Below are 24,075 nucleotides of genomic sequence, written 5' to 3'. Positions count from 1 at the left end.
AAGCTAGAACACAAACAGCCGTACAGAGGGGAAGAGAGACGGACGAGAGCCAGAGAAGAAGAAAGAGAGAGGTGAGTTCGTAAAGATACGAGCGGGGTCAAGAGCGAGGGAAGGTAGGGGCCGCACGTGAGAGATGGAGAACGATATATGGAAACAAGATACAGGTTCGCGGATGTGGTGGAGGGGCGCGCGGGAGGACACTCAACAGACAGACAACGTGAGCGGAGGACGTGAGCGAGGCGACAACAAGGGCGGATGGAAGAGGGTAGAGTCCAGGGGTAAGGCGTTAGATATATACATATGGAAGCAACACCAGAGCACGAGCGCAATCACTCGCGTGCAACCCAGTCGGTACTTCGAGAAACCAGCTCGATGGAGCTGTCGATCGTCCAGAACAGACGCTCGATCGCGCTCCTACCGCTCCAGCTCTTCTGGTCGCGGAGCACCTTGGCCTAGACACACGTTGAGCTCGTACGTCAACCCAAAGAGACAACGACAAACTCACCTGTTGCGCGCCAAAGTTCCGCTGATCAAGTGCAAACGTATCCGCATGCTCGTCCAACGCCTCCGACAGGATCTGCATGTCCTGCATAATGGACTGGATTGCCCTGACCGCCGACAGCGTGAGGATTTCCTTGCGGTTCCTCGCCGCGATGCCCCCATCGCGCTGTGGCGGCGGTAACGTCTGCGAGATGTTTTGTAGCACGGTGTGGAGGATCCGTCGTGTCTCGCTCATCAACTTCTGCGCCTGGGGCATGTTCCGCCTCGAGACCAACACGAGCATGCGCGTGATCATATCCGAGGCAAGGAGCTCCATACGCCGACGGACGATGACCGGGTCGGAGCCGTTCGTCGCTGGGGTGCGTGGCCGACTGCCGGTGTTCGGGAGGAGAGTGACAGTGAGCAGCACGGGGTGTGCGAGCCGCGAGACGTGCTTCGCGGCGTTGGGGTCAAAGAACGAGCCGTCGACCTCGAACACGGGCACCTCATCAATCATGCGGTCCATCATACCCTCCGCAAGGTCAGGCAAGTCGCCGATCGAAAGCGCATCGAGACCCATGCGTTGGTTGAAGACGTCAGTCGCATTGAGCGAACGCGGTGACATGGCGTTTTGAGGCGAGATCGGGCTCTGCGAGACATCGCTGTTGTCCAGCTCGAGCTCGACAAGCATCTCCTTGCGCTCGCCGTATCGGAGCTCACCGACCTCCACGTCGACATCGCGGCCGTCCGAAGAGAGGATAGCGAGCGGGCCACCAGAGATCTTCCGGATTCGGAATCGATTCCCGTCGACAATTTTCAGGTGCAGCTTCATGTTCATGATCGCAATGGACATCATGCCGCCGATGCACCCCGCCAAGCAGTCCCGGAGGTCGTACCAGTCCTTGACGAACGTGTACGTCCCGCTAGTGTGGTTTGACATGAGCCAGAGCGATGCCGGGTCGTGCGACCGGCCGTAGCCGAAGGAGTGGATGGGGACGTTCGCAGCCTCGGCACGCGCCAGCACAAGGTCCATCTGCGCGCGCCGCGTCGTGTCTGACGAGTCGCTGACAAGCGCGAAGCCCGTGACAGGGTTCCGCGACTTGCGCTGCAGCACAATGTCCAGTCCTGTCAAGCACGACAGCAATCATTAATCAGTCTCGTAGTCCGGACAAAAGCGCCCATAAATGTCACTGCTGCGACTCACCATTGTTGACAGCCGTCACGACGTCCGTCTTGTCCTCTGGCGACACTCTGACGAGGAACTCGTCGTCGAACTCCTCCCGCCGCCCGATGTCCTCGATGAACTTGGACAGCCGCTGCCGGCTCGGCGCCTTCCCAACAGAGAGGAACGGCGTCCTCCGCACCTTTCCGCCAAGGCCCACCTCGAAGGTGACCAAGCTCAGGCGGTCCTTGGGCGCCATCGACGCAAGGATGAAGTCCAGCGACGTCCTGATGACGCGCATCTTGAGCGCCGCCGTGCTGGGCGTCGAGTTCGGACCGGGCACGGAGATGACGAGGATGAGGTCCATGGGCGGGTGGGGGAGGGGCGTGAGCGAGTTGGACGGGCCAGTGGACATGTGCGGGGCGACAAGCGGCGTTGGCGACGAGTACCTGCTGAGCTCGTCGTCCTCCTCGAGCGTGGACAGTTTCTGGTGGAGGCCCGCACGCGGTCCGAGCGAAGCGGAACCATACGACGTGTTAGAAGACACTGTCGACCGCGCTGACCCATTCAGCAAGCTATCGGCGGTACTGACCGTGGTGTTTGTCGTGCTCCCGCTGAGCATGCGCATCGCCTTCTGGCTGCCGCCGAATTCGTCGCTGAGCATCCGCGCCGCCTTCGCGCTCCCCCCGAACTCCTCGAGATCCGGGGAGCGCCCATAGTCAGTTTGTGACGGTGGCTGCTGCGCTTGTGCGGTCGTCTGCTGATAGAGCGCAACAAGTGCCTGTATATGCGCCTTCCATGTCTCCAGGGATGACCGATCCTTGAAGATCAGGATGAACGAGTCTAACCGCTCGTCTTCCATGTCAATGGTCAGGCTGAGCTCGCCAGACACGGACGTATCTGTGACCTGGCGAATGTGCCTGATGTAGATGCGACCCTTGAGGCGAAGGACGCCACGCTGCGAATTACCGCCGCTGATAGAGCCGGACCCTGTGCCGTCGCCGAACGCGGACGCCGCGCCCGCGGAGGAAAGGAGGCGGCCAAGGGTCCGCTTCTTCTCCTCGACAACGCAAATGATCGCCTCCTTGAACAGGTAGACGAAGAACTCGCGTACAAGCGCGTCTCGCCGTACCGACAGAAGGTCGTACATCTGGAGAGGACCGAGGCCGGACAGAGGGTGACCCTTCCAATCGATGATACGATTACGGAGGTCTTCGGTGATAGCGCTGAATGGCGAGTTATCCTCATCCTGGATGATCTCGCGCTCGATGGGCGAGGTGACGAGGGGGTCATGGGATGTCGAAGGGGACAAGTGGTGGGATCCATTCTGCGACTGCCGATCGGCGGAGACGTGCTGGGATTGTGGCGACATGGCGTAGTCAGCTGAATGGGGGCCAGAGTGTACAGAATGGTTGCTGCCGTCGCGGTAGACACTGGTGTTCTTGGGCGTCGGCGTGAACGGCTCAGCCATGGGCATGACGGAGCCGGGGACGTGTGTGTTCGTCCGTTTTCCAGGGAGCTCAACGACGACGAGGCATGTCAGTGGCTGGCTCGGCTCAGATGTTCGCGTGATGGATGCGAACTCGGATTGGACGTGAATGGACGGCGCAACGACATAGTGTGACTGCTCCTGTGAATGCGAATGAGACTTGTGCTCGACGGGGTCGTCCTCTGTGGGGTCAAAAGGCTTCTGGGGAACGGCACCCCCGCGCCCGTGCGGGTGTCCAGGACCGTTAAAGGAGCGCATAGACGAGGGCGTATCGCGTCCAGGGAAGACTGATGGAACGGTGGGATCACCCATCCCAGTCAAGGCGGCCAATTCTATGGAATCTCAGCATCGCATGCATCCATTGAAGCCTGAATGAACGCACTATTGGATTTGCTGCCATCGCCATCACCTACTTTCATTGGTCTTCTGCATACGCCGCAGACTCCAAGGTTCGACTTGCGGATGACACCGCCAGCGCGAGACGGGCCGGGTGGTGGGCCATATACAGCAGTGAAGCACGCCTAATAAGAAGCACGGTAAGCATCGCGAATAGTCATAGAGACGGGATGGGCAGGCGAATGGAGATTCAAATATGTATAATAGAAAGCAATTGAAGCAGTCCCTCGCGATCGCTTCACCTGCAGCACGTCTAGTATCATTGCTAGTACAGCCTTCACGACTCACGATCGATTCTGTGCCAGTTCAGGATGTTTGCCCAGAATGGCGCGGTCTGTCAGGCGTTGACCCGGCCGCAGTACTGCACTCCGCTGTGGTTCGACCATGAGGCGCTCACAGCGATCGCGTCGAACGCTAGACTTGTGTTTGCCCAAGGCCGACCCGTTGCGAAGAGCACGCTACGCGATTGTGAAAGAGAACGGTTCGTGGCTCTATGCGCTGGGCCGGAGGAAGGCGAGCAATTGAACGGAGAGCGCGGGGTTACCGCTTCGCTTGCAATACACGCCTTCCTTCCATATATGGTTCGAGCCCTAAAGCTTGCGCGAAGCGGTCCCCAAGCAGCGCAGCGTGGCAGTCTCTAACGCACTGACTGACAGCGGCATTGTACCGATCCCGCCTAATGAGACGTGAGCTGGGGATGCGCGTGCTCGCAACCCCCGCACGCTGCCAGAACGAGCCAGATTAAGTGCCCGCCAAGGGCGCATTATGCGCTCGATCACGCCAGGCTAATGGGTCCACACCCGACGTCGAAGGTCTCGACGGTATGTCGGCGACGTGGCTCAACGTCAAAACGGATCTGGCGCAATGGAGAGCGGGCACGACCTCCAAGGGCAAACGGACGTGTCATGCGAGTCTCCGCTGCCCCCTACCCGCATCTTGCGAAGTGAACATGCGAACATGCGCGGCTCTCACGCAGTCGCGAACCAGAGTGCGAGTCCCAGATGCATGCAGTGCAACTTGAAGCAGCGAAGAGCTCTAGACCCAGATAAACTGCGGGGAGAGCAAGAGACGCGGACGTGGGAAGTAAAGCGGGGATGGAAAGTACAAGGATGACCCGTCCATGCGAGTCGAAGAAGCAGGTAGATGGAAACGAAGGAGAGGAGAGAGGGATCGCCAGAGCAGGAAGAGCGGCAAGAGAGGGTGCTCACCTCGTGAAGGGCGTGTCCACACTCGGGGACGATATGGGGCTTCTCTCCGGGGAGCCTGAAGGAGGAGCTCAAGGGCTCGAGACAGACGGGGCACTCCTCCTCCTCGTCCGAGGCGTCGTGGCTGGATACAACAGGTAGAGGAGCGGCGACCATGGAGGCGTAAGGGTGGAGACTATTGGGGTCTGCAGCGGAGGAGTAGGACGGGGGCTTTACAGAGGAGTTGGCGGAGTATGCCGAACGCAGAGAGGCGGCAGAGGTCGCGCGGTGGGGGGAGCGGTGGAAGACGGAGCGCACGGAGGCAGCGAAGGAGCTGGCCTTGTTGTTGGTGGACGCCGTGCGGGCACGGGGGGTGAGGAGGGGAGAAGAGGGAGGAAGGACGTGATGGGAGTTGGACTGATGAAGCTGGGAGGAGTGATGCCTGACGGGCGTGCTCTGGTTCTTCGGAATCCAACCTGTCGAGGAGACCGTCGAGAATTCCGACTTACGCATCCGGATCGCTCAGTCGCGCCGGCAGAAAGAAAATAAGGAGAAAACGAGTGGGGGACGCTGGTCCTTGAACTTGCCGTCGCTCGGGGGGCGGGGGCGGTCGCGGTCGAGAGTGCAGCAAGGGACGCCGCGCTCGCGACCAGTAAATTACAACTCAACCGACCGATCCAGATCTCTCAGCTTTCGCAGCATCCCCCCATCCCACCTCCCGACGACGCCCCCGGCCCCCCGCTGCACGCTGGACCCATCGTCGCCCGCCCGTGCGATGCGCTCTCGAATTCTCTGTGTCCAGCGATAACAGCCAGCGGACACAATGGCGAGGACCATGGTGCACAGCTGCCGGCGCCGCGCCCTGGATTGCCCCCGTTATGGAAGGTTCCGCAGACGCCCGCAGGCCTGTCTGTCAGAACCCTGCTCTGTTCTGCGTCCTCTTCTTGTGCCACAGCTTGTCTTCTACCATCATCTTCCCTATCAATCTCCCAGCCGCGTTCCCCACCGTTTTCCCAACTTTGCCCCCCCGCCGCGCTCTCTCGCCACGTCCCCCCGCTCGTGTGCCACACTAAGTACTTATTGAGGCGCGCGATCGAGCCACAGAAATGCGGTACACCTCCTCGGCCATATGGATGAGCCTCTCGCGTTCAAGCTGGAGCGTCGAATCGTATGAACTGAGTTACCGCCGCACCTCTTCCCATGCGCCGCCCGCGGCCTGGGACGTGTCTCGCCTCTGTGAATCTTCTCCGAACCCTGGAGTAAGCATCAAGTAAGTGAGCATGGCAAAACCTTCGATCGTCGCCGCCACTTGCCAGACTTGTCAAATCAGACCCCGCATAATGACTGATCTTGCGAGGCAAGGCACCGACGCTCGCTATCATACGCTAAGCCCAATCAACTCCGCGACTGGTAGGCTCGCTGGTCAAGCATCCCGCCGTGCCCCAGTGTCGCCGACGCCTATGACGATAAGCTCTGGGAATACCACGACAAGAACATCTGTCCCGTATCAAAGTATGTCGTACTTCTCAAAGTTCTGCTCTCACAGCCGACCGGCTGACCACCCATCCGCCTAATCCAGCACAGCGACAGTGATAGATATCCTACAGGCGTGATGGATGTCAACATCATATGTCGCCCGTCCAGGGGTGACTGCGGCCTTTGTGGCGCTGCGACCTCACTTCCCAGCAGTGAGCACGTATTCATCCAACGACGCCTCAACACCCCAACCCACCTTGGCCCCATGAATGACGTCCGTGCGAGCTACACCCGCTACCTGTCACGCTGGACGTATCCTTGAGAGCCGACGTCATGATCTACCTCGACTTTGTGAGGTCTTCCTGGAAATCTCCCGCCGGCTTCCTGGCGCTCCCGGTGCCATCTGTGATGTGGCTGAACTTCAACCTTGAGCTTCTCCCGTCCCCGTGTATCCTAACCTCAGAATGCGGCCCATGGACCCCGACGCCCGAATGTCTATGTCTACTAGTGTCCACTCGACGCGTCGGTACCATCAACAGTGACAGGCGGAATTGTATGTAACCGCATGTCCGACACACGCATCTGTGAGTTACAGCGGCTTGTCTGTATCAAACCGCTGTCTGACGCATTTCTCCGATAGCAACTTCATATGTCGACGCACCCACCAACGTGCGGGTCTAGCTGTGTGTGATACGTCCGCAACAAAGAACCGCGGAAGAGGATATCGAAACGTCTCCGGCAGGACCGCAGTCTGCAGATCATACATCGCCTTCAACCCTCAGTGCAGGACGACATGGACGGCAACGCTTCTCCGCAACGTGTGGACATGCGGCATCGATTCCCACCACTCCCTCAGTACCATCAACGTACCTGACACGCTGTGATCTTCCTTTCGTCGAGAATGTCCTACTGCAGACTACAGACTGCAGTGTACGTCGCCTTCCGATTTCGACGCTCTGCGTTTACTACTCACTGGACTACCCACTTTCCTGTTGGTTGACCTTGCGAACCGCTGCTCAGTGTTGTCTATGATCGTCCACTCCGCCAGCGCAGGTTCCCTGAATACTTCAATATATTTGTCGTGACAGTGCACTACTACAGCAAAGCGACATACATAGATCGAACAACACCCGACTTCAAGAGCCAATCACCGCCCACCGTGCCCGACTGACCCGACTGTGATGCATGGCATTGATGAGTTGCTTCTCTCGCTACCATCTCGGCCTCGCACAACTGAGTAAGAGTTCCTCCCCGAAGTTCCTCGCGAAGAGTCTGTACAAATGCTCCCAAGTCCAGAAGCACTCGGAACCGCTGGACAAACGTTCCTGCGGGTTAGTGGCCCTCCCTCAAATTTCAATACAAATCCATAACGGAATCCCAAGCCGGCTCTGCGCGCGCACTGTTCGCCCCGTTCGAGAACCCACGGGGGAAGGTGTGGGCTCCAGGCTAGCCCCGCTCTTCGGTGTTCCGTAGAGAACGTTTCCTCGTGGGCGACGGTCGGACGGGCACGGGCGAATAGACTTTTCATGCGGGCTGCCGTTCTGCTGGAACGCTCTAGCCCATCCGTGCGCAGGCCGCAGGGGCGTCGGGTTTGATGCCATTTTGGGGGAACCGAGGCGGGCGCAACGAACACGGAGGCTTGACGACGGGGGCTGCGGCCGGTAAAGTTGTCGCAAGGTGATATAAATTTGTGTATACAAAAAAATGTGGCACTATAGTGTAGCGGTTATCACTTGGGATTCTGAGGAAGGTTCCCAAAACCCAGGTTCGATTCCTGGTAGTGCCTTCTCGAAGCATTGAGAGACCGTTTTTGCTTTGTATCTGTTGTTGTATTCTCAGCGCATTCCTCGTCGTGTCTCACACCAGATCTTACTATCAACTAAGCTACTGGTGCTGTACCTGCTGCAGTAGGATACTCAACTACAAGGGGATGCTACACGGCAAGAGACTGATAACTATTAGCAAACCGATAGTACTAGTAGGCCCGGACCGAAGACGACGAAGCTGCGCCTCCGAAGAGTCTGACTCGGAGTCAGAGTCTCTAATCGTATGCACCGTGACCGTGCATCCATCCGCCAACCTCACAGAGGCTCGCAAGGACCGTCGGCAATCTGCTCGGTATGCCTGGCAGAGCAGAACTTGTTTTTGTTGTTGGAGTAAGTCATGATCCGGTTTCCACCTTCCTGGTACTCACTCAAAAACATGGTCCGCAGCCCTCCCAATCACAGGTTGCACGCTGGCAGAGGTCTCCCTATGGGGTAAGTGCGCTGTGTCACTGTGCGCTCATCGCCACCTCACACCCGCCTGGGCCCGACGCGCTATCCTCGTTCACCATAGGAGGCTGTACGGGTGGCCTGAAGCGTTTTCAGACTGCCAGCAGGTATGGCATACTTCATTGGGCTTAGTATGCCGGGCCAGCTATGCTCTTCGACGTGGAGGTGTCCAGTGCGACCCCAAGGCCGTGTTGCCTCAAGGCGGATGGTATTTGTAGCCAGATACGATCCCTCTCGAACCCAGCTCTTCATCATATCCTCTTCCTTCGTCCTCAGCCTCGGTCCACATGCCACACGAACTACCGATTGAGCTTAAGGCGCTCAACTGTCCGGAGGTACGTTACCATGCCACTGCCAGTGCCCTTTACAAGGCAGGAACTTCCCGCTGACAGACGCTCTCAGATGTTCCCTCACTGGAAGGACGAGATGTTCCTCCGTTCGCGCGGATATCGCTCGACTGGCACATTTCCCGCACCGATAGCGCCTTCCCTGCCTCGAAGTGTAGAAGTCGTGCACCTCCCGGGCTCCCTTTCCTCCACAGTGACGTTCGAGGACTTCCAGAAATGGGGCAAGGGCGGCGTCGTCATATTCAACGACAGTCCGGCGACGCCGTTGTTGTGCATGCGCATAGACCTCGCCGCGCCTCACCGGCCGGCCAAGATGAGGAAGACACGAAGAAACCTAGAGGACGGTGTCCCTCCTGCTTTTGTCTCTACCTTGGTGCAAGGCACCGCTGGCCTCCTGGTCGAACCGGAACCTGCAAGTCATACCTGGATACCGTCATCCACTAAGTATGAAGATCTCAAGAGCGACTTCGCGGCGGCCTCTCCCTCGTCAACGCTGTACGTCTCCTGTCGTCCTTTCGACGTTGCGCCGGCTATGGCGGCTAGCAGTCATCCCGACGACGCTTCGCACATCGCAGCGCCACACCAGCAAGCACAGATTCCTATCATCTCAAACGATATGGACTACCTCTGTTTTTCGACGTCGTCATCGATGCCGCAAAACACTCTGCCCAGCATGCTTGCACTCACCTGGCCGCCACCGCTACCCCAGTGGCCACTGATGCATCCGTACACGTACAGTCAACCATTCGGGCTGGCCGGCATATCTGAGACGCAGACCATCCTCGACTCACTCAGTGGCGCGAGCGGCACTAGTACTCTGTCGCAGATGGGTCCTCAACAACTGTCTTACCAACTCGGAGATCTGGACTGGCAGTATGGTACGCTTCCAGTTCCGGACTTGACTACCTACGCGGCGGGCACATCAAGGCAAGACCCATATCCTGGCTTGGTCACTAGACGGTCAGGGCCAGTACGCAACGTTGCGTCGGGTTCTCATCGTGTCCATCCATACGCTTGCCCTGGACGAACCCCCGAGAACGCCCCCGGCGAGTCGTCAGGAAGCGAGCCCATGCAAGCTATGATGGCCTCATACATCTCAGCTCCTCAGGTGTATGCCAACGGTGCGCCATACTATCTGCACTTTCCTTTTTCTGTGTACTGCAATCCCTCGGCGTACTCGAGTACACCTCCATGAATCCTTCCCTATTCTCTCCGTCATTGCTTCCATGAACTTCAAGTCGTCCAGACGTCTCCATCTCCTATATGCACGAGGACATGAGAAACATCGTGTAATGTTTTGGGATATGATCGAGTACATGTGCAGTTGGCCGCAGTGTTAGCTACCATCCCACTATGTGCACTCTCGGTCAATGTACACGCATGACGTCAGCTGTTGGAGGCTAGGAAGATCGGACCGACACCGACGGTCCGATTTTGGCAATACAGACGCCCACGCCCTCGCGATCTCGGTTACAACCGCAACGTCTCGATTCTCTCCTGAGCTCAGAGTCACAAAACAAACCCAGGCTCGTTCACTTGGATATCGATAGTACACGTTCGGTGTTATATACGGTTGGGATATTCTGTGTGTTTGTGTGTGATCTCCCTGCTGCCTGCGGGAGTCTAGCGTAACCATCCCTAGTCCAGGGAGAGATGCAGACTCAGTGACAGAAGCCCCAGCAAACAGACCTCCAAACGCACAAGCACACGACGAAGAAGGATGGAATACACGTTTTGATACACGAGGAATACTAACTAGGTATACAAGAATATTCGTGTCTTCTTCGCTCAACGTCCAGGTATAAGGATAGCAATGAGCACTGCCGCATTCTGGCTTCTGGCACTCAAGCAGCAGCACGGGCCTAACGCCCATGTGCCAATGCTTCTCCCCAAGGGACTAAGCAGCAGGGACCTGAGCAGCTCCGAGCTTACTCGTCGACGCCCTCCTCCCAGCCGACGGACCGCTCGATGGCGCGCTGCCAGCCCTGCCACCGCTTCTCGCGCGCGTCCTCGGGCATGTTCGGCACGAACTCGACGTTGCCCTTCGTGTTCACCTCGGTGAGCGTCTCGGGCTTGCTGATGTCCCACCCGTGCAGGCGGATGGCGGAACCGGCGAGGAGCGCGGAGCCGAGCGCAGTCGACCTGCATTCACGTTCACACGTGGTCAGTCCTCCGAACTCTCGGATATGATGAGGCGCAAAGGAAAGAGAACGCACTCTCGCATCTCGGGGCGGATAACAGTGAAGCCGCCGATGTCCGCAAGGACCTTCATGACCTTGTCGCCGTTCGTCATGCCGCCGTCGACCATGAGATGCTTGAGATCCGCTTTGGAGTCGAGCTTCATGCTCTCCAGGATCGCGCGCGTCTGGAACGCGTTGGCCTCGAGCGTGGCCAGTGCTATGTGCGCAGGGGTGGTGTATGCGGTGAGACCGATGAGGAGACCAGCCGCGCCGGGGTCCCAGTACGGCGCGAGGAGACCGGAGAAGGCGGTAACGAAGTACACGCCTCCGGTGTCGGGGACCGACTCCGCGAGGGTGTTGACCTCGCCAGCGGTGGAGACAAGCGACATGGTGTCGCGCAGCCACTTGATGGCGCTACCAGCGACAGCGACTACGGACAGACTTGAGTATATGTGCAAAACTGATACAACATAGCACTCACTGGAACCCTCGAGCGCATATACTGGCTTGCCGGTCGCACCGTCCTTGTATGCGACGGTCGAGAGCAAACCGTGCTTGCTGAGAACGACGTCGTTGCCGGTGCAGAAAAGCAAGAAGGCACCAGTACCGTACGTGCACTTGGCCTCACCTTGCCTCAGGCACTTGTTGCCGATGAGCGCAGCCTGCTGATCACCTGCAAGACCAGCAACCTTGACACCCTTCAAAACAGTACTCTGAAGCTCGCCGTACACCTCAGAGGAGGAGACGATCTTCGGGAGGACAGAGCTCTTGATCCCAAAGAAGTCGAGCAGGGCAGGGTCCCACTCGAGTGTGTTGAGGTTCATGAGAAGGGTACGCGACGCGTTGGTGACGTCGGTGATGTGCAGTTTGTCGCCGTTAGAGGCAAGGCGCTGGACAAAGGGGTTAGCCACGCTTATAGGTGGACGAAGGCTCTGCACATACGTAGAGAATCCAGGACTCGACAGTGCCAAACATGAGGTCGTCCTCATCGTGCGCTTTGCGTACGTTTTCGTGATGGTCAATCATCCATCGCAGCTTGATGGCTGAGAAGTAGGTCGAGATGGGAAGACCAGACCTACATGCAAACAGGCTATCAGAACACACGGGGGGACAATCACATGGGGCTCGGCACTAACATCTGGCGGAGAGCCTCGATAGCGTCCTCGCCCTTCTTGATGCGGCCGTGGACATTGATGCCTTCAAGCTGGAGCTTGCGCTCAAAATGGGCGACGGTGTTCTTCGTGCGGGCATCGTCCCAGACGATGAGGGGGCACAAAGGCTTGCCGGTCTTGCGGCTCCAGGCGACTGTACTCTCACGCTGGTTCGTGATACCTGCGAGATTGCGAGGGAATGGACGCGTCAGACATGACTGTTGTCCCTGAGCGGCTTCACGTCAAGTGACCGAGAAGTGATGGGGATACGTACCGATGACCTTTACGCTCTCCTTTGCCCAGCCGGCGTCCTCGAGAGCCTTGGAGGCCTCGTTGATGCAGACCTCGCAGCTCTCGACAAGCTCGTCGGGGTTCTGCTCGTGCCAACTGCGGGGAAGGGCATGAGCACACGATAGGAGCAGACACGCGACGCGAACACTCACCCGGGCTCGGGGTAATACTGGGGGTATTCAATCTGGTGCTCGGCGACGATGTCGGCATACTTGTCGAAGACTAGGAAGCGCGTCGAGCTAGAGGGGGCGGAGAGGGATCAGCACGTCGTCGGGGACGGGAGAAAGGGGTGCGTACGTTGTGCCGCAGTCGAGGGAGCCGACAAATTCACCGTGCTTGAGTCCAGACATGGTGGTGGGGGTGGGGGCGGGGTAAGGAGAGGGGAGATGGTGCTCCGCATGCTGGGCACATACTTATTGGCAAACGGACGCCTGACGCTGACGGACGCTGGGCTGAGCTGAGGAGCGTCATGGCCGATAGCACCTCGATCGCACAGGCAATACTGAACGCCGGGACCTCGGCCCGGCCGTCAGCTGACAGCCGATCTGGCCAAACCGTTCTTCGCCCGTCTCCTCCGACTACCCCTCCCCTCCTCCCCCGTGTGCATCCGGTGCCCGACAGACACGGAGCATTGATGTCGCCCAGAGAGCGTCACGCTGTCTCAACGCGCAGCCCGAGCGAACATCTGACTCTCCCGTAGACTCCCGCCGCACCCTCGGAAGCTTGCGTGCTCTGTTCTGTTCCGGCAAGGTCCCATCATCCTCTCCAATATCAGCTGCAGTATGTAAGGCACTCTCCGATCGATCGGAAGCGCAAGAAGACCACCACCAGGCTCTCATCCCTCCCGGCGCTCAGCTCAGGAGGCCGTCCAGCACCCTGTCCTTGAAATTAACGTGCGGAATGCATGCTCCCAGTATGTGGCCACGCATGCAGCCCCCGAGCAATGCAAGAAAGGGGCTCGCACCTCCAATCCGCTCGCCGAAACACTCGATGCATCGCAACCCATCGATTACGGCGCGGCCGACTCGGCGCAATCTTGCGGTTAAACGTATGCAAACCGGGCCCAACGTGGGGCCAAAGCATTGTTCGCCATCATCGCGGGACGACAGGAACAACGCTGACGAGACCCTTCTCCATAGAGCGGCGCAGGACCCAAGTTCGTCTGATACCAACTTGGCGAAAGGCATTATGTACATAGTGGTAGGTCAGCGTTCTAGCAGTCTCATGCGCTGACACACAAACCGTCGCACTACGTCATAGCATAGCACTCATCTTGGGACGCACCTCAGCCGGGTACCGCTTCCAGCCTTCCATCGAGGCTCGACCTCTCGGTCGTGATCCCGAACCCGCCCGTGGTGTGGCGTCCATGTACTTAGAACCCCGGCGCGATCACGAAGTACGAGTACATTTCTTTTCAAGGAGCCGGCATGTCCCAGTGAAGGCTACGACCAAGGTTCAAGAAGCCCGCCGGTGGCAATGGGGAGCCTTCGGGAAGGGAAGGACTCGAGAAAGTATGTACTCAGCCTGAAAAGAAACAAGCAACAAGCGTGCAGAGATTCGGGAAGGGAAGAGCAGCCACGCGGACTATCGCCAGGTCGCGGTCCCGATGTATTCAATTCTGGACCGGTGACGAGCCTCGACAAATGGCAAGGCACCGCGAATAATCACGGGGTCGTGTTAGCCAGCCGCGACGCCCCGTATGTAACAATAGTACGCTGGCTGTAGTCGTTGTCTGTCAACTCTCTATGTAGCGTATATGCCTAGACGTCTAAGTCGCAAGTAGTACCGCAAGTGTCCCATTAGCCGCGATATACAAGCTAAAATCCTAGATCCTAGATAGATGGTAGTGTATGCGTTGCATGTCGGTGCGCGGGTGTACTCGTACACTGCAGCGACGACTCGTCTACCGGCGAGCATATGAGGCACGCGTCGCGAGGCCAACGGAGCTGTGCATCAAGGCGGGGAGCGTTCAATTCCTGACCCTTGATGAAGGGATGTCGAACTTGAACTTCTCATAGTTGCTCCACTCGAAGATGGGGAACGGGTGCGCTTCGGTGTTGAAGACCCACTGGTCTAGCGGCACGGGGTCTTCGTCGATGAAGAGCAGGTAGAGATACTTCAGCCTGCACAAACGACAACGCATTAGTATGACAGACCATCGTTTCACGCAACACCAGTTCCGCGAACTCACGTCTCTGCGAGGAAGTAACTGATCATCACCGTCCACCGTCAGTGACTGCACATCCTGCAATAACAACCGCTGGCAGGCTCACCTCGGCTGCTCGTCCTGTTGGACTGCAGGTACGCGGACGACGCTCCTCAAGCTCGCGTACCCTGATGGCGTCTTCGTGTGTTTCTCGATGGCCTGGAAGATGCCCCAGCCACGCTCCCGCCACACAGGATCGCCGGTCACCCGCCACATGATATAGATCGACTCAAGGGTCTACCAGGCACGCGTCAGTCAGCATCAGAGGTCTCGTGAAGCTATCCACGAGCTATCAGCAGTCACGACCACTCACCTCGGGCCGCAAGAAATAGTCCGTCCGGCGGACCACGTAGTCCCACGGTTTCGACGTAGCCTTCGACTGCTCGGGCTTGGTGTACGGCATTGGGGTCGTCGCGGCGAGCCCAGGAATAGGCCCCCTCATACCGCCCCTGCGCCACTCCTCCAGGACGTCGATCCAAGGCCTGCTCTTCGGCTCCATGTTCGCAATCTCGGGCCCCAGCCCCGTGGGCATGTCCGCGTACATCAGCCAGCAGCTCGTCGCGAGTCCCTCGGCGGCGGCCATGTGCAGCTCGCGGAGGTCGTAGTTCTCGAGCAGGCGGTAGGCGCGCTGGGCGTCCGGGTTCAGCCCCGAGGGGTCGATGATGGAGAGGTTGAGGGGAAGCGTGTGGGCGCCCAGGGCGAGAAGTCCTGGGAAGAAGCAGGATAGGTGCTCGAAGACGTGAGAAGGCATGTGCTTGGGGCCGTTCGTGTCGGTTATGTAGAGCATCTGTCGGTTCGGCGTCACGTACATGAGCCGAGTAAGCATCTCGTTCGTGGAGAGCAGGTCTGGGAATGGTAGCGAAGTCAGTTGACGCGCGGTGGTTATAAACGGCATGCGTACACATTTCCAGGTTGGCAGTGTCCTTCTGACCGGTCATTAGATACTGTTTGAGCAGGTACTCGTGCGCGCTGTCAGCAGCCGCACCGACAGACAGTGTGTCGCGACCTGGTATATCGAGAAGGCCGTCAGCCAGAGTGCGCATCAAAGAAGCAAGAACAGCACCTCCTGGCCTCCCGTTCTGTAGGTTCCAGTTAGTAGGGAACATTCCGCCTTGCCGCTCAATCATGGTTTCCACGAGGCTTTGAATGACTTGATTTCCCTGCAACGGCATGATCACCAGCGCTCCCGATCAGACTCCGAGACACCTACATAGCGGAAGTGCTTCTTGGACCCGGTCGTGTGAGCAAGGTATGTCCACTCCAATTGACATGAAGCAATTTCGGCGAGAATACCGGAGATCCCGCCCGCGAGTTCGGTGCTGATTGCCCCCGCTGTGAACTCACAAGTGGATAGGGTGAGCTCAAGTACTCACCTGTTCGTATCGATAGCGAAGACTGGGAATCCTTTGTAGGTGTTGAACGCGGGCTCCAGCAACGTTCCCAGCTCATCAGCCTTGTCCAAGAGCAGCTGTTCGCCGGATAGAGCGTGCGCTGCAAGGAGGCCACCGAGATAGCGGATGACTGTCTCGAAGAAAGGGACATATAATTTAGTGGCACCGGGGAACTTGTAGTTCTTGATCTGCTCAGACGGTCAGAATATGCAAACGATCCCCAGACCTTGCGCGGTAACGGACAGTGGCGCGAAGAGCTTCGGGGAGATAGACACGAAAGACAGCTGACCTTGCGGAAGTTCCCCTTGCTGATGATCGGCAGCGCAGCCGAGAACTCGTCATGCAAATCCATGAGGAGCATGGTATCCAGCGAATCGTACATGGTCACGTTCCATCCGTTAAAGCTGCGTAGCGCGTCATGTCACGCATGCACTCACACAAGGAGGTACTCACTTGTTGATCCCGGTGTTAGACAAGGGTCGCAGCTCATCATAGCCCTCGGCGTACTTGAGATAGCCCTCATATGCGTGGAGGTAGGCCTGCTTCACCTGAGCGGCCCGGGCATCCCATACTGGAGACGAAGGGGTGATTGGACGCTGCCATGGCCGGGGAGGGTCGTTCCAGGAGGAAAAGCGGTCTGATGGGGGATGTCCGGCAGGAATCTGGATATAATAGAGAGTCGAGACGACGAAGACAGCGGCTACGGCTGCGGTGATGTAACGAGCGGACCTGAAGCGTCTGTCGAAGTTGTGCAACATCCGTGAGGTTGGACGTATGCACACGAGCGCGGATGGACGAGCAGAGGGTTGGACGTACGAGAGCACAGACTGGTAGGAAGCCATGGACGTCGACGCCCGTCGCACTGCTGCGGTGGAGAGGGGAGAAAACGAGTGCTGCGGGCGACGGTCGGGGGATTTGCGAGGACGACGAGGGGAGAAGGGAGAGACGGCCGGTGTGTGCAGCGCAGAGCGTGACGAGCGTGTTATGTTTTAAAACGTGTGCTTGGCATTCTGCACGATCAAATACAACCTGCACAAGCGGAGGAGAACAAACCGCACGTCGCCGCAAGTACGGACCAGCACTCCTCAGACTCTCACCTGGTGTGCCCGAACTCGCTCGGCACCCTCGGCAGCACATCGGCGTCTGCCGGCCGCCCCAGCCGAAGCAGGCCCCGGATGGTCGAGCGCCCGGAGAGCGCTCGTCGAGGTCGCGCGCTGGTCCGATTCTGTGCTTTCAGCTCTCGCCATCGTGCTGCTCGTCGAGCCCGGTGTGCTCCCCGACGTGTACACTACCCTCGCCATCGCTCTATCCCCGCCCGACCCCTCATGACGAGCTTCGAGAAGACGGTCAAGCTTGCCTGCAAGCCCAAGGCCGCCCCGCCCAAATCCAAGGTAGGCACAACTGCGTTCCATCCCACACACCGGCACCGACGATCCCCGCACGCAGTATCTCGACCCCATCATCGCCGCTACTTGGTCCGAGGATGGTGCCGTGCACGACGTCTGCAAGGCGTTGGCCCCGCGCTTCCGCGAACCCAACGTCATCGTGAGTACCGCATTTATGAGCCTTGGCCGATCGTAACCTGGCTCCAGGTCGTGTTCAAAGCCCTCATCGTTCTCCATACAATGATCCGAAATGGCGCAACAGACAACATCCTACAATATTTGTCCTCCTCCGACGTCCTCAAGCTCCGGAACGTCTCCGCGGGCAACTGGGAAGGTAGCGGACATGCCATGTCTCCGCTGCGCCGCATTATCTCACCACCAATAACAGGATACCAGGCGCCCCAGAACCTCCAGAACTACGCAATGTATCTCGACACCCGGATACGTGCCTACCGCGAACTCAAGCATGACGCTATCCGCGTGCAGTCCGAGACGAACCGGGACATGCGCAACTCTGCGGCCATCGACGAAGAACTTGAACATACCGGTCGCAAGAAGGCCAAGAACGCTCCCCCGCCATCGTCAAGCGGGAACCTGTCGCGTAGCAAGACGATGGCAGGCCGGAAGCTACGGGTGATGACAGTGGAGAAGGGTTTGCTGCGAGAGACCAAGATAGTGCAGAAGATGGTGGACTCCCTGGTTGAATGCCGAGTGCGTGCGCTGTCTCATAACTCGTTGCTCGCTCCAACATCTCTCTGCCTAGTTCTATCTCGACAATTTGGAGGACGAGCTCAACAACACCGCGCTGCGGATGCTCGTCAAGGACTTGCTCATCCTCTTTCAGGCATGCAACGAGGGTGTCATCAATGTCCTCGAGCACTACTTCGAGATGTCAAAAATCGACGCGAAAGAGGCGCTTGACATCTACAAGCACTTCTGTAAACAGACAGAGAAGGTGGTGGAGTACCTCGGAGTGGCGAAGAAGCTGCAGAACCTCCTGAACGTTCCTATTCCTAACCTGCGACATGTGCGCTTCCTTCGTGTCGTACAGCCCGCGTCAGCTGATGATACATGCAGGCTCCGGTGTCGCTCGCAAGTTCGCTGGAGGAGTACCTCAACGACCCGAACTTTGAGCAGAACAGGATAGAGTACAAGACCCAGAAGGAGGCCGCTGAGCGGAACGCCAAGTTGGGCATCAAGGCGTCGCCTAAACCGGCTGAGAAGCGTACGCCCTCCTATTTCGATAGCTCCCTCCGATATCTCATGTTCCTTGCAGCAGCCTCATCCTCGCCCAACCCACCGGAGGCCAGCACATCCCAGTCATCCGACTCTGCGAAGACTCCGGGGCAGAAGGCGATGATCGACTTCTTCACAGCAATTGAGGAAGAGCAACATACAATGTTCAACCCACAGACGAACAGGTACGTGCTGACATAGTCGTAACGAACGATTACTCATTCCGGCCTTCCAGTCCGACCACTGCGTACTTCCAACAACAGGCTGTGCATAACCCTTTCCAGCAACCCATGATGACCGGCGCCATGCTGGGTGCTCAGGCATTCGGCCAGCAGCCTCAAATGCAGGCGCAACCAACTGGTTTCATCATGCCACAACAAACGGCGATGCCTATGGGTGTGACGAACCCGTTCGGTCTCCAGGTACAGCAGCAGCCGCAGCCGACCTTCCAGCCGTTCCTGGCGCCTCAGCAGACTGGTTTCCTGCAGCCGCAGATGACCGGTGCGAATCCGTTCCGACAAAGCACGCTCTTCCCCCAGACGACAGGCATGCCCTTTGGTGGGCAGAACATGGCCGCGCCCCAACAGCAGCCACAGCAGCAGAGCATGAACCCTTTCCCCGTGCAGACTCAATCTCCGCCGTCAAACCCCATGCAGACCACGAGTCCGTTCCAAACGTCGCAGAATTCGTCGCCTTTCCAGTCGTCACCTTTCGGTCAACAACAACAAGTGCCTGCGCCCACAGGACAACCGTCGTTCCCCTTCTCGAATTCTATGACAGGCATGCCGTCATCAACGTCGGCTGCCTCGACAACGATTGCACAGCCATTCGCGCAGCCCGCCGGCTCGGCAGCAGCATCTTCCTCCGCTGGACCTCCGCGCTCCGCGACTGCTCCACTCACAGGCCCGGGCGCATCGGGCGAGCCACCGCTGGCTCAGCCAGTTAAGACGCACCAGACAGGCTCCCGGAATCCGTTCGGGCAGCCCGTTACGCCCGCCCCACCTGTACCCAAGCCGCCCACACTCATGGAACTCGCGATGGGCTTCGGGAACCAGAACAACACGAACCCTTCGGCACAGCAGCAGCAGCCTATGCAGACGGGCGCGTTTGGCAGCTTCGGTTCGAGCTTCGGGTCTCAGCCTAACGGTACTTCGAGTCCCAACGCGAATTCGAACTCTAATGGCACGAACGGATCGATCATGGCGAATGTCGCCTCGTCGTTCTCCTTTGACTCCTCGAAGTCAGGCGGAGCACAGAACTCGTCATTCTCGTCACCGCTCACCTCGCAGCCCACGTCGAGCACGACCTCGGGTTCGACCTTCTCCGACTCCCTCTTCTCTTCACTCTCTTCCCAGCCTACCGGGGCTACGTCGTCCGCAGGCGCACCATCCATCTCCATCTCGTCTGCCGGTGCCGGTACCGCGCCGCTGCAAAGGCAAACGACCGGCTTCAGCGGGCTCAAGGCGTTTAAGCCGTCCTCCTCATTCGGTGCCGCCCTCCTCGAGTCGCTACCGCCTATCCCCTCTGCCCCGTCTACCCCCGCCGCTTCACCCCCAGCGTCCAACTCTGGGTCAACACTGTCGTCGCAACCGACAGGCTTCCCGGGACTGGGCACGCAGTCGACAGGGCTGGGGTCATCCTTGTCGGCGTCATCGTCGCTTGGTGTTGGCCTCCGACCGCAAGCTACCGGGATGCTCGGCGGTGCCAATCCGTTCCGCGCGTCGATGTTATCTTCGACAACAACAGGTAGTCCCAGCCCTGCTGGGGCTGGGGGACTCGGGGGACTGGGTTCGACGCCGTCGTTCTTGAACTCGACGTCTCCGCCAGCAGGAGGCGCTTTTGGCGCGTCCTCGACAACGTCGCCGTTTGGTGCCCTTGGAGGCTTGGGCTCTCAGCCTACTGGCGCATCGTCTCCGTTCGGGACGGGGGCCTTTGGCCTTGGGTCGGGCCTGAACGGGTTGGGGAGCATGAACGGCCTCAACGACCCGGCGAAGCAGCAACAACAGCAACAGCAGCAGTCGTTGTTCTAAGCCTCATCTCAAGGTTGCGCCGATGCTTTGCTCGTCCTGCTCCTCAGGCCTCATGTTCTACGTCAGGTAGCTTCTGCTTCGTTTTTGTTACGATGTAATTTACAGTAGTTTGACGACCACGGCCGCCCTTGGCGGTCTGCCATGCACTCCTTTCAGCGCTTCCGTTCCTTCTCTCGAGCTCCCATTCTGCTCTTCAAATTGAGTTCGCTTTCTGCACACGGCATATATTATATATACGCACACACTCGCTCATGACATCCTGCTTTCGATTTTCATCAACACGGACATTACTAGTACTACTATTTGGCTTGCGTTCGCACGGGGGTTCCGGGGTTCCAAGTTCGGGGAGAAAGATTGGGAGCGGAGGGGGAGTTCAGAGTGATTGCGTCTGGTGGTGCGTCTGGTGGTGGTGATTCGGTGCGACACGGTTCGGCGGCACCTCTGGTGCTTTCCTCATTCAATACGATACGACAGTACACTTTGGTCTCGCGCAGAGAGGATACCCGGCGTAATTGTATAGTTCGTTTTTTCCCTCCTCTTTGCGTGGCTTGCTTTTACGGTGACGGTATGTTAGTGGCCGTGTCGTTTGCACGAAGCTTCAATTGGCTTCATGAGTTGTCTACGCAAATGGGTGCAATCATTCGCTCAAGTGAGACGGTAGAGTAGAGACACGCCGAACATGGGACGTGTTCGCAATACGTACTTACAGTGGCGGAGATCCTCAGGCTATGTAGCTCGGATCTGGTGCCGGGAACCTGCATTTGACATTGTATATACTTCACGTAGACATGGCCCGCCTAGCTCAATCGGATAGAGCGTCAGACTCTTAGCTAGCGGGTGATCTGAAGGCTGCGAGTTCGACCCTCGCGGTGGGCTAGTTTAGTTCCTCTTGTGCACCTTTTTGTGCCTTGCTACCGTGGCTCTTGTTTGACCATCAGATTGAAACATAGTGGCCAGCACTATAGCATGAATCCGGGAGGTGCACCGTCGTCATGCCCACAGGAGGGGCCCGGCGCAGCGCCTGGAGGCTGGCAGCCACCAACGGCCAGCTTATCATCTTTCCTTAACTCCGAACCTCTGCTTTCCAGCTGGGACTCTCTGCTCGGCTGGGCTGGTAGGATACGCGGCGACGTACATGCATGATAGTCATCTTGGAAACTTTCGTATTCAACTTGTGTGTCCCAGGATACATGCATCGCCACACTGCCTTGCGGCGACCGCATGCCTTCCGCGTACTGCTCACTCTGGTTAAATGTGGGTAGACTCAGGGATGCATTGCACGTGTTCACTAGAAGACGTCGATTTCTATCAACCCACCACTGATCTAACAGATTTCACTCGACCAAACCGGCGATGTTTCCGTACTAAGGGACCTAGGAGGGCTCGAAATTTGACTCGGAAACACCCTATTCGAGTCCGCGGACCTTCCCGGTTTGGAGGTCAGTGTCCTTATACTGTTCCAGTGCTGTACACACTACCTCATTTCTGCAGGTGGGGAGTCGTCGGAGATGTCCTTTCCAAGCAGAGATGTGTCTAGACCAATTACCCTTCTAGAGCCATACTCCCTCTTCATGGAAGGTCAGCGTACTCGGCCCAGAGGTATACAATACGGAAGTGCAGACCCATCGCCTTGCATCGGCGACATATAAGAGAGCAAGGTCGATGATGCCCTGTTTCAAGTTGTGTCCCTTTCCTCCCTCCGCTTCACAGCCCCGCACCCGTCAACTCGAGAGTATCCTTACCATGGCTCCCCTGAAGAACAACCACAAGGATCCTCGTTACCCACGTCTCTCTCGCCAAGCCGCCCCCAAAAAGCTGATTAGAGCCTACGGAAGCAAGGTGAGCTACTGCTACTAGGTACCTTCAATGCGCACGTTGTGGCGGTCTGCTGATGGTGACTACTTACTGGTAGATCACTGATTTATTGAACTGGGGTGAGGAGTGGGGATTAGATCGACAAGAACCTGTCCCTCCCTCGTTCATACAAAACACAACCTCCTTGGAGATCACGCTTGACCTTGGGATATGCCCGTCCGACTCCGACCTGGACACCAACAAACGGACAGCAGAGCCACTTGACGCTCCGTCGAGGCTCGCCACACAGGAGGTGTCTGATGAAGATGAGAGCTTGGAACATCCCGTTCGCGTACGTAGGCCACTGTTCTTCCGCAAGGTGGCGCATCCATCGCTGAACCACATGTAGGATCAAGAAGCACCGATACCGGTCGTGACGGCAGTGGAGCTTCCGCGGGATTTCTCGCCGACAGGATCGTTCTCGATGCATCCCGGAGGTGAGACAGAGGGAACGGGTATCGATTCCTCTACCACCCGTGGTGGGCCTGCCTGCTGTCCGCGGTGGGGCCACAGCTTCACGGCGTACAACTACAGTGTCCCGATGCTGCGTCCTGTTGCAACCTGGCGCAGCTCCGTCAACAGTGCCACTGGCACGCTCACGCCGGATACTGATGACGAATATATCGAGGATGGTGTGGCGCCTCATCGTCGCGAAGTCACCTCCTCGACGTCGGACCATGTCGAGAGTGCGGGTCAAGAGAGCATGCGGGCTGTCCCGTTCATTGACTTGAAAAGATACCGACGCCCATCCCGTCACTCCCGTGACGGCATTGTTCCTCGCAAGGACCATCCGCGAATCCAGATCAAGACGGAGCCCGTCGAATTGGATACGCTCGGTGGGGCATCGGCAACGGAGGCGAGTCGACGTGATATCTCTCATACAACCGCTGTTAAACTCAAGCTGGAAGAGAGTGGCGCTATGGTACACGAATCAGTGTCGACTCGGAGCCCGGCCTCGCAGGCAGTCTCCCGATACTATAGCCCTGCTATCCCCGCTCAACGAGAAGGCGTGCGGCGTCGCCATGGTATGCTCCGGCCCCGCCTAAGTACGATTCCGTTCGATGACCATTGTTCCAGAGGAGGTGAACTTTGAAAGCACGAGTCCGCGTCTATGCCGAGTCTAGATCTGTATATGTACCAGTACCACTACGCCTTGTTCAATCAAGTACACGTGCCGCATGTCCATGTCAAATACACAGCGTTGGCTCATTTTGTAGCCAAGGTGCGGCAGATGTGGTGCATGTTCGTCCAGGGCAAGTCTATCAAAGCTCGATGATCATTGAAACGAGATGCAACGCTACAGTAGGTGCAGATGCGGCGGCGGTGATACAGAGGTCGTGATCTATGTGTCATGACGGCGTAAGGCGTCGTGTGCAAATAGCCAGCACGAATAAACAGCTATACCGATACGGGAACAAGGCGCAGTAGGAAGGGGTTAACGTTAGCTATGTACGTAGTCCTCCGCCAGGAAGAACAACAATAAAGAAGAAGGCCCGAGACCACAATGAGAGAACACCCGAGGGCGATTAGCAGGAACAATGTGA

The 24,075-nt window shown here is 57.9% G+C and overlaps 8 protein-coding genes and 2 non-coding genes across 10 annotated transcripts; 7 read left to right on the top strand and 3 right to left on the bottom strand.

Annotated features, from left to right (window-relative positions):
- Positions 1-81: 81 nt before the first annotated feature.
- Positions 82-3,694, bottom strand: L226DRAFT_110214 (uncharacterized protein). Its single transcript, XM_067672123.1, has 4 exons — positions 3,514-3,694; positions 1,685-3,463; positions 506-1,605; positions 82-452 (listed from the first exon to the last, which is right to left on the bottom strand). The coding sequence occupies exons 1-4, from the start codon at positions 3,548-3,550 to the stop codon at positions 330-332; spliced, it is 3,039 nt and encodes a 1,012-aa protein (XP_067533983.1). The 5' UTR covers positions 3,551-3,694; the 3' UTR covers positions 82-329.
- Positions 3,695-5,379: 1,685 nt separating this feature from the next.
- Positions 5,380-5,893, top strand: L226DRAFT_110250 (uncharacterized protein). The gene has a single exon (XM_067672125.1). It carries the CDS (start codon positions 5,535-5,537, stop codon positions 5,793-5,795), a length of 261 nt encoding a protein of 86 aa, XP_067533982.1. The 5' UTR covers positions 5,380-5,534; the 3' UTR covers positions 5,796-5,893.
- Positions 5,894-6,438: 545 nt separating this feature from the next.
- Positions 6,439-6,929, top strand: L226DRAFT_110158 (uncharacterized protein). Its single transcript, XM_067672122.1, has 2 exons — positions 6,439-6,771; positions 6,828-6,929. The coding sequence occupies exon 1, from the start codon at positions 6,521-6,523 to the stop codon at positions 6,746-6,748; it is 228 nt and encodes a 75-aa protein (XP_067533981.1). The 5' UTR covers positions 6,439-6,520; the 3' UTR covers positions 6,749-6,771; positions 6,828-6,929.
- Positions 6,930-7,895: 966 nt separating this feature from the next.
- Positions 7,896-7,973, top strand: L226DRAFT_t154. The gene has a single exon. It is a non-coding gene; the product is annotated as a tRNA-Gln (tRNA).
- A 774-nt stretch (positions 7,974-8,747) lies between these two features.
- On the top strand, positions 8,748-10,100 carry L226DRAFT_524191 (uncharacterized protein; the record flags this gene model as incomplete). The annotated part of the gene is made up of 3 exons (XM_067678871.1): positions 8,748-8,795; positions 8,863-9,928; positions 10,054-10,100. The coding sequence occupies 3 exons, from the start codon at positions 8,748-8,750 to the stop codon at positions 10,098-10,100; spliced, it is 1,161 nt and encodes a 386-aa protein (XP_067533980.1).
- A 234-nt stretch (positions 10,101-10,334) lies between these two features.
- Positions 10,335-12,806, bottom strand: L226DRAFT_489271 (glycerol kinase). The gene is made up of 8 exons (XM_067677267.1): positions 12,727-12,806; positions 12,582-12,668; positions 12,413-12,525; positions 12,124-12,319; positions 11,930-12,062; positions 11,469-11,877; positions 11,024-11,417; positions 10,335-10,949 (listed from the first exon to the last, which is right to left on the bottom strand). The coding sequence occupies exons 1-8, from the start codon at positions 12,777-12,779 to the stop codon at positions 10,736-10,738; spliced, it is 1,599 nt and encodes a 532-aa protein (XP_067533979.1). The 5' UTR covers positions 12,780-12,806; the 3' UTR covers positions 10,335-10,735.
- Positions 12,807-14,096: 1,290 nt separating this feature from the next.
- Positions 14,097-17,093, bottom strand: L226DRAFT_536521 (seven-hairpin glycosidase). Its single transcript, XM_067681138.1, has 11 exons — positions 16,843-17,093; positions 16,480-16,764; positions 16,316-16,430; positions 16,009-16,214; positions 15,846-15,954; positions 15,699-15,795; positions 15,537-15,641; positions 14,949-15,481; positions 14,703-14,872; positions 14,621-14,638; positions 14,097-14,552 (listed from the first exon to the last, which is right to left on the bottom strand). Exons 1-11 carry the CDS (start codon positions 16,866-16,868, stop codon positions 14,399-14,401), a joined length of 1,818 nt encoding a protein of 605 aa, XP_067533978.1. The 5' UTR covers positions 16,869-17,093; the 3' UTR covers positions 14,097-14,398.
- A 190-nt stretch (positions 17,094-17,283) lies between these two features.
- On the top strand, positions 17,284-20,803 carry L226DRAFT_110031 (ANTH-domain-containing protein). The gene is made up of 8 exons (XM_067672121.1): positions 17,284-17,417; positions 17,473-17,571; positions 17,619-17,745; positions 17,800-18,122; positions 18,175-18,438; positions 18,489-18,636; positions 18,688-18,832; positions 18,883-20,803. The coding sequence occupies exons 1-8, from the start codon at positions 17,352-17,354 to the stop codon at positions 20,675-20,677; spliced, it is 2,967 nt and encodes a 988-aa protein (XP_067533977.1). The 5' UTR covers positions 17,284-17,351; the 3' UTR covers positions 20,678-20,803.
- Positions 20,804-21,468: 665 nt separating this feature from the next.
- L226DRAFT_t155 lies at positions 21,469-21,553 on the top strand. Its single transcript has one exon. It is a non-coding gene; the product is annotated as a tRNA-Lys (tRNA).
- A 488-nt stretch (positions 21,554-22,041) lies between these two features.
- On the top strand, positions 22,042-23,771 carry L226DRAFT_110023 (uncharacterized protein). The gene is made up of 3 exons (XM_067672120.1): positions 22,042-22,516; positions 22,590-22,823; positions 22,881-23,771. The coding sequence occupies exons 1-3, from the start codon at positions 22,340-22,342 to the stop codon at positions 23,622-23,624; spliced, it is 1,155 nt and encodes a 384-aa protein (XP_067533976.1). The 5' UTR covers positions 22,042-22,339; the 3' UTR covers positions 23,625-23,771.
- The last annotated feature ends 304 nt before the right edge of the window (positions 23,772-24,075 follow it).

The sequence above is a fragment of the Lentinus tigrinus genome (assembly GCF_003813185.1).
Source record: "Lentinus tigrinus ALCF2SS1-7 unplaced genomic scaffold L226scaffold_18, whole genome shotgun sequence".
Taxonomy (NCBI): Eukaryota; Fungi; Basidiomycota; class Agaricomycetes; order Polyporales; family Polyporaceae; genus Lentinus; species Lentinus tigrinus.
This window is presented reverse-complemented; position numbering and strand designations above follow the sequence as displayed.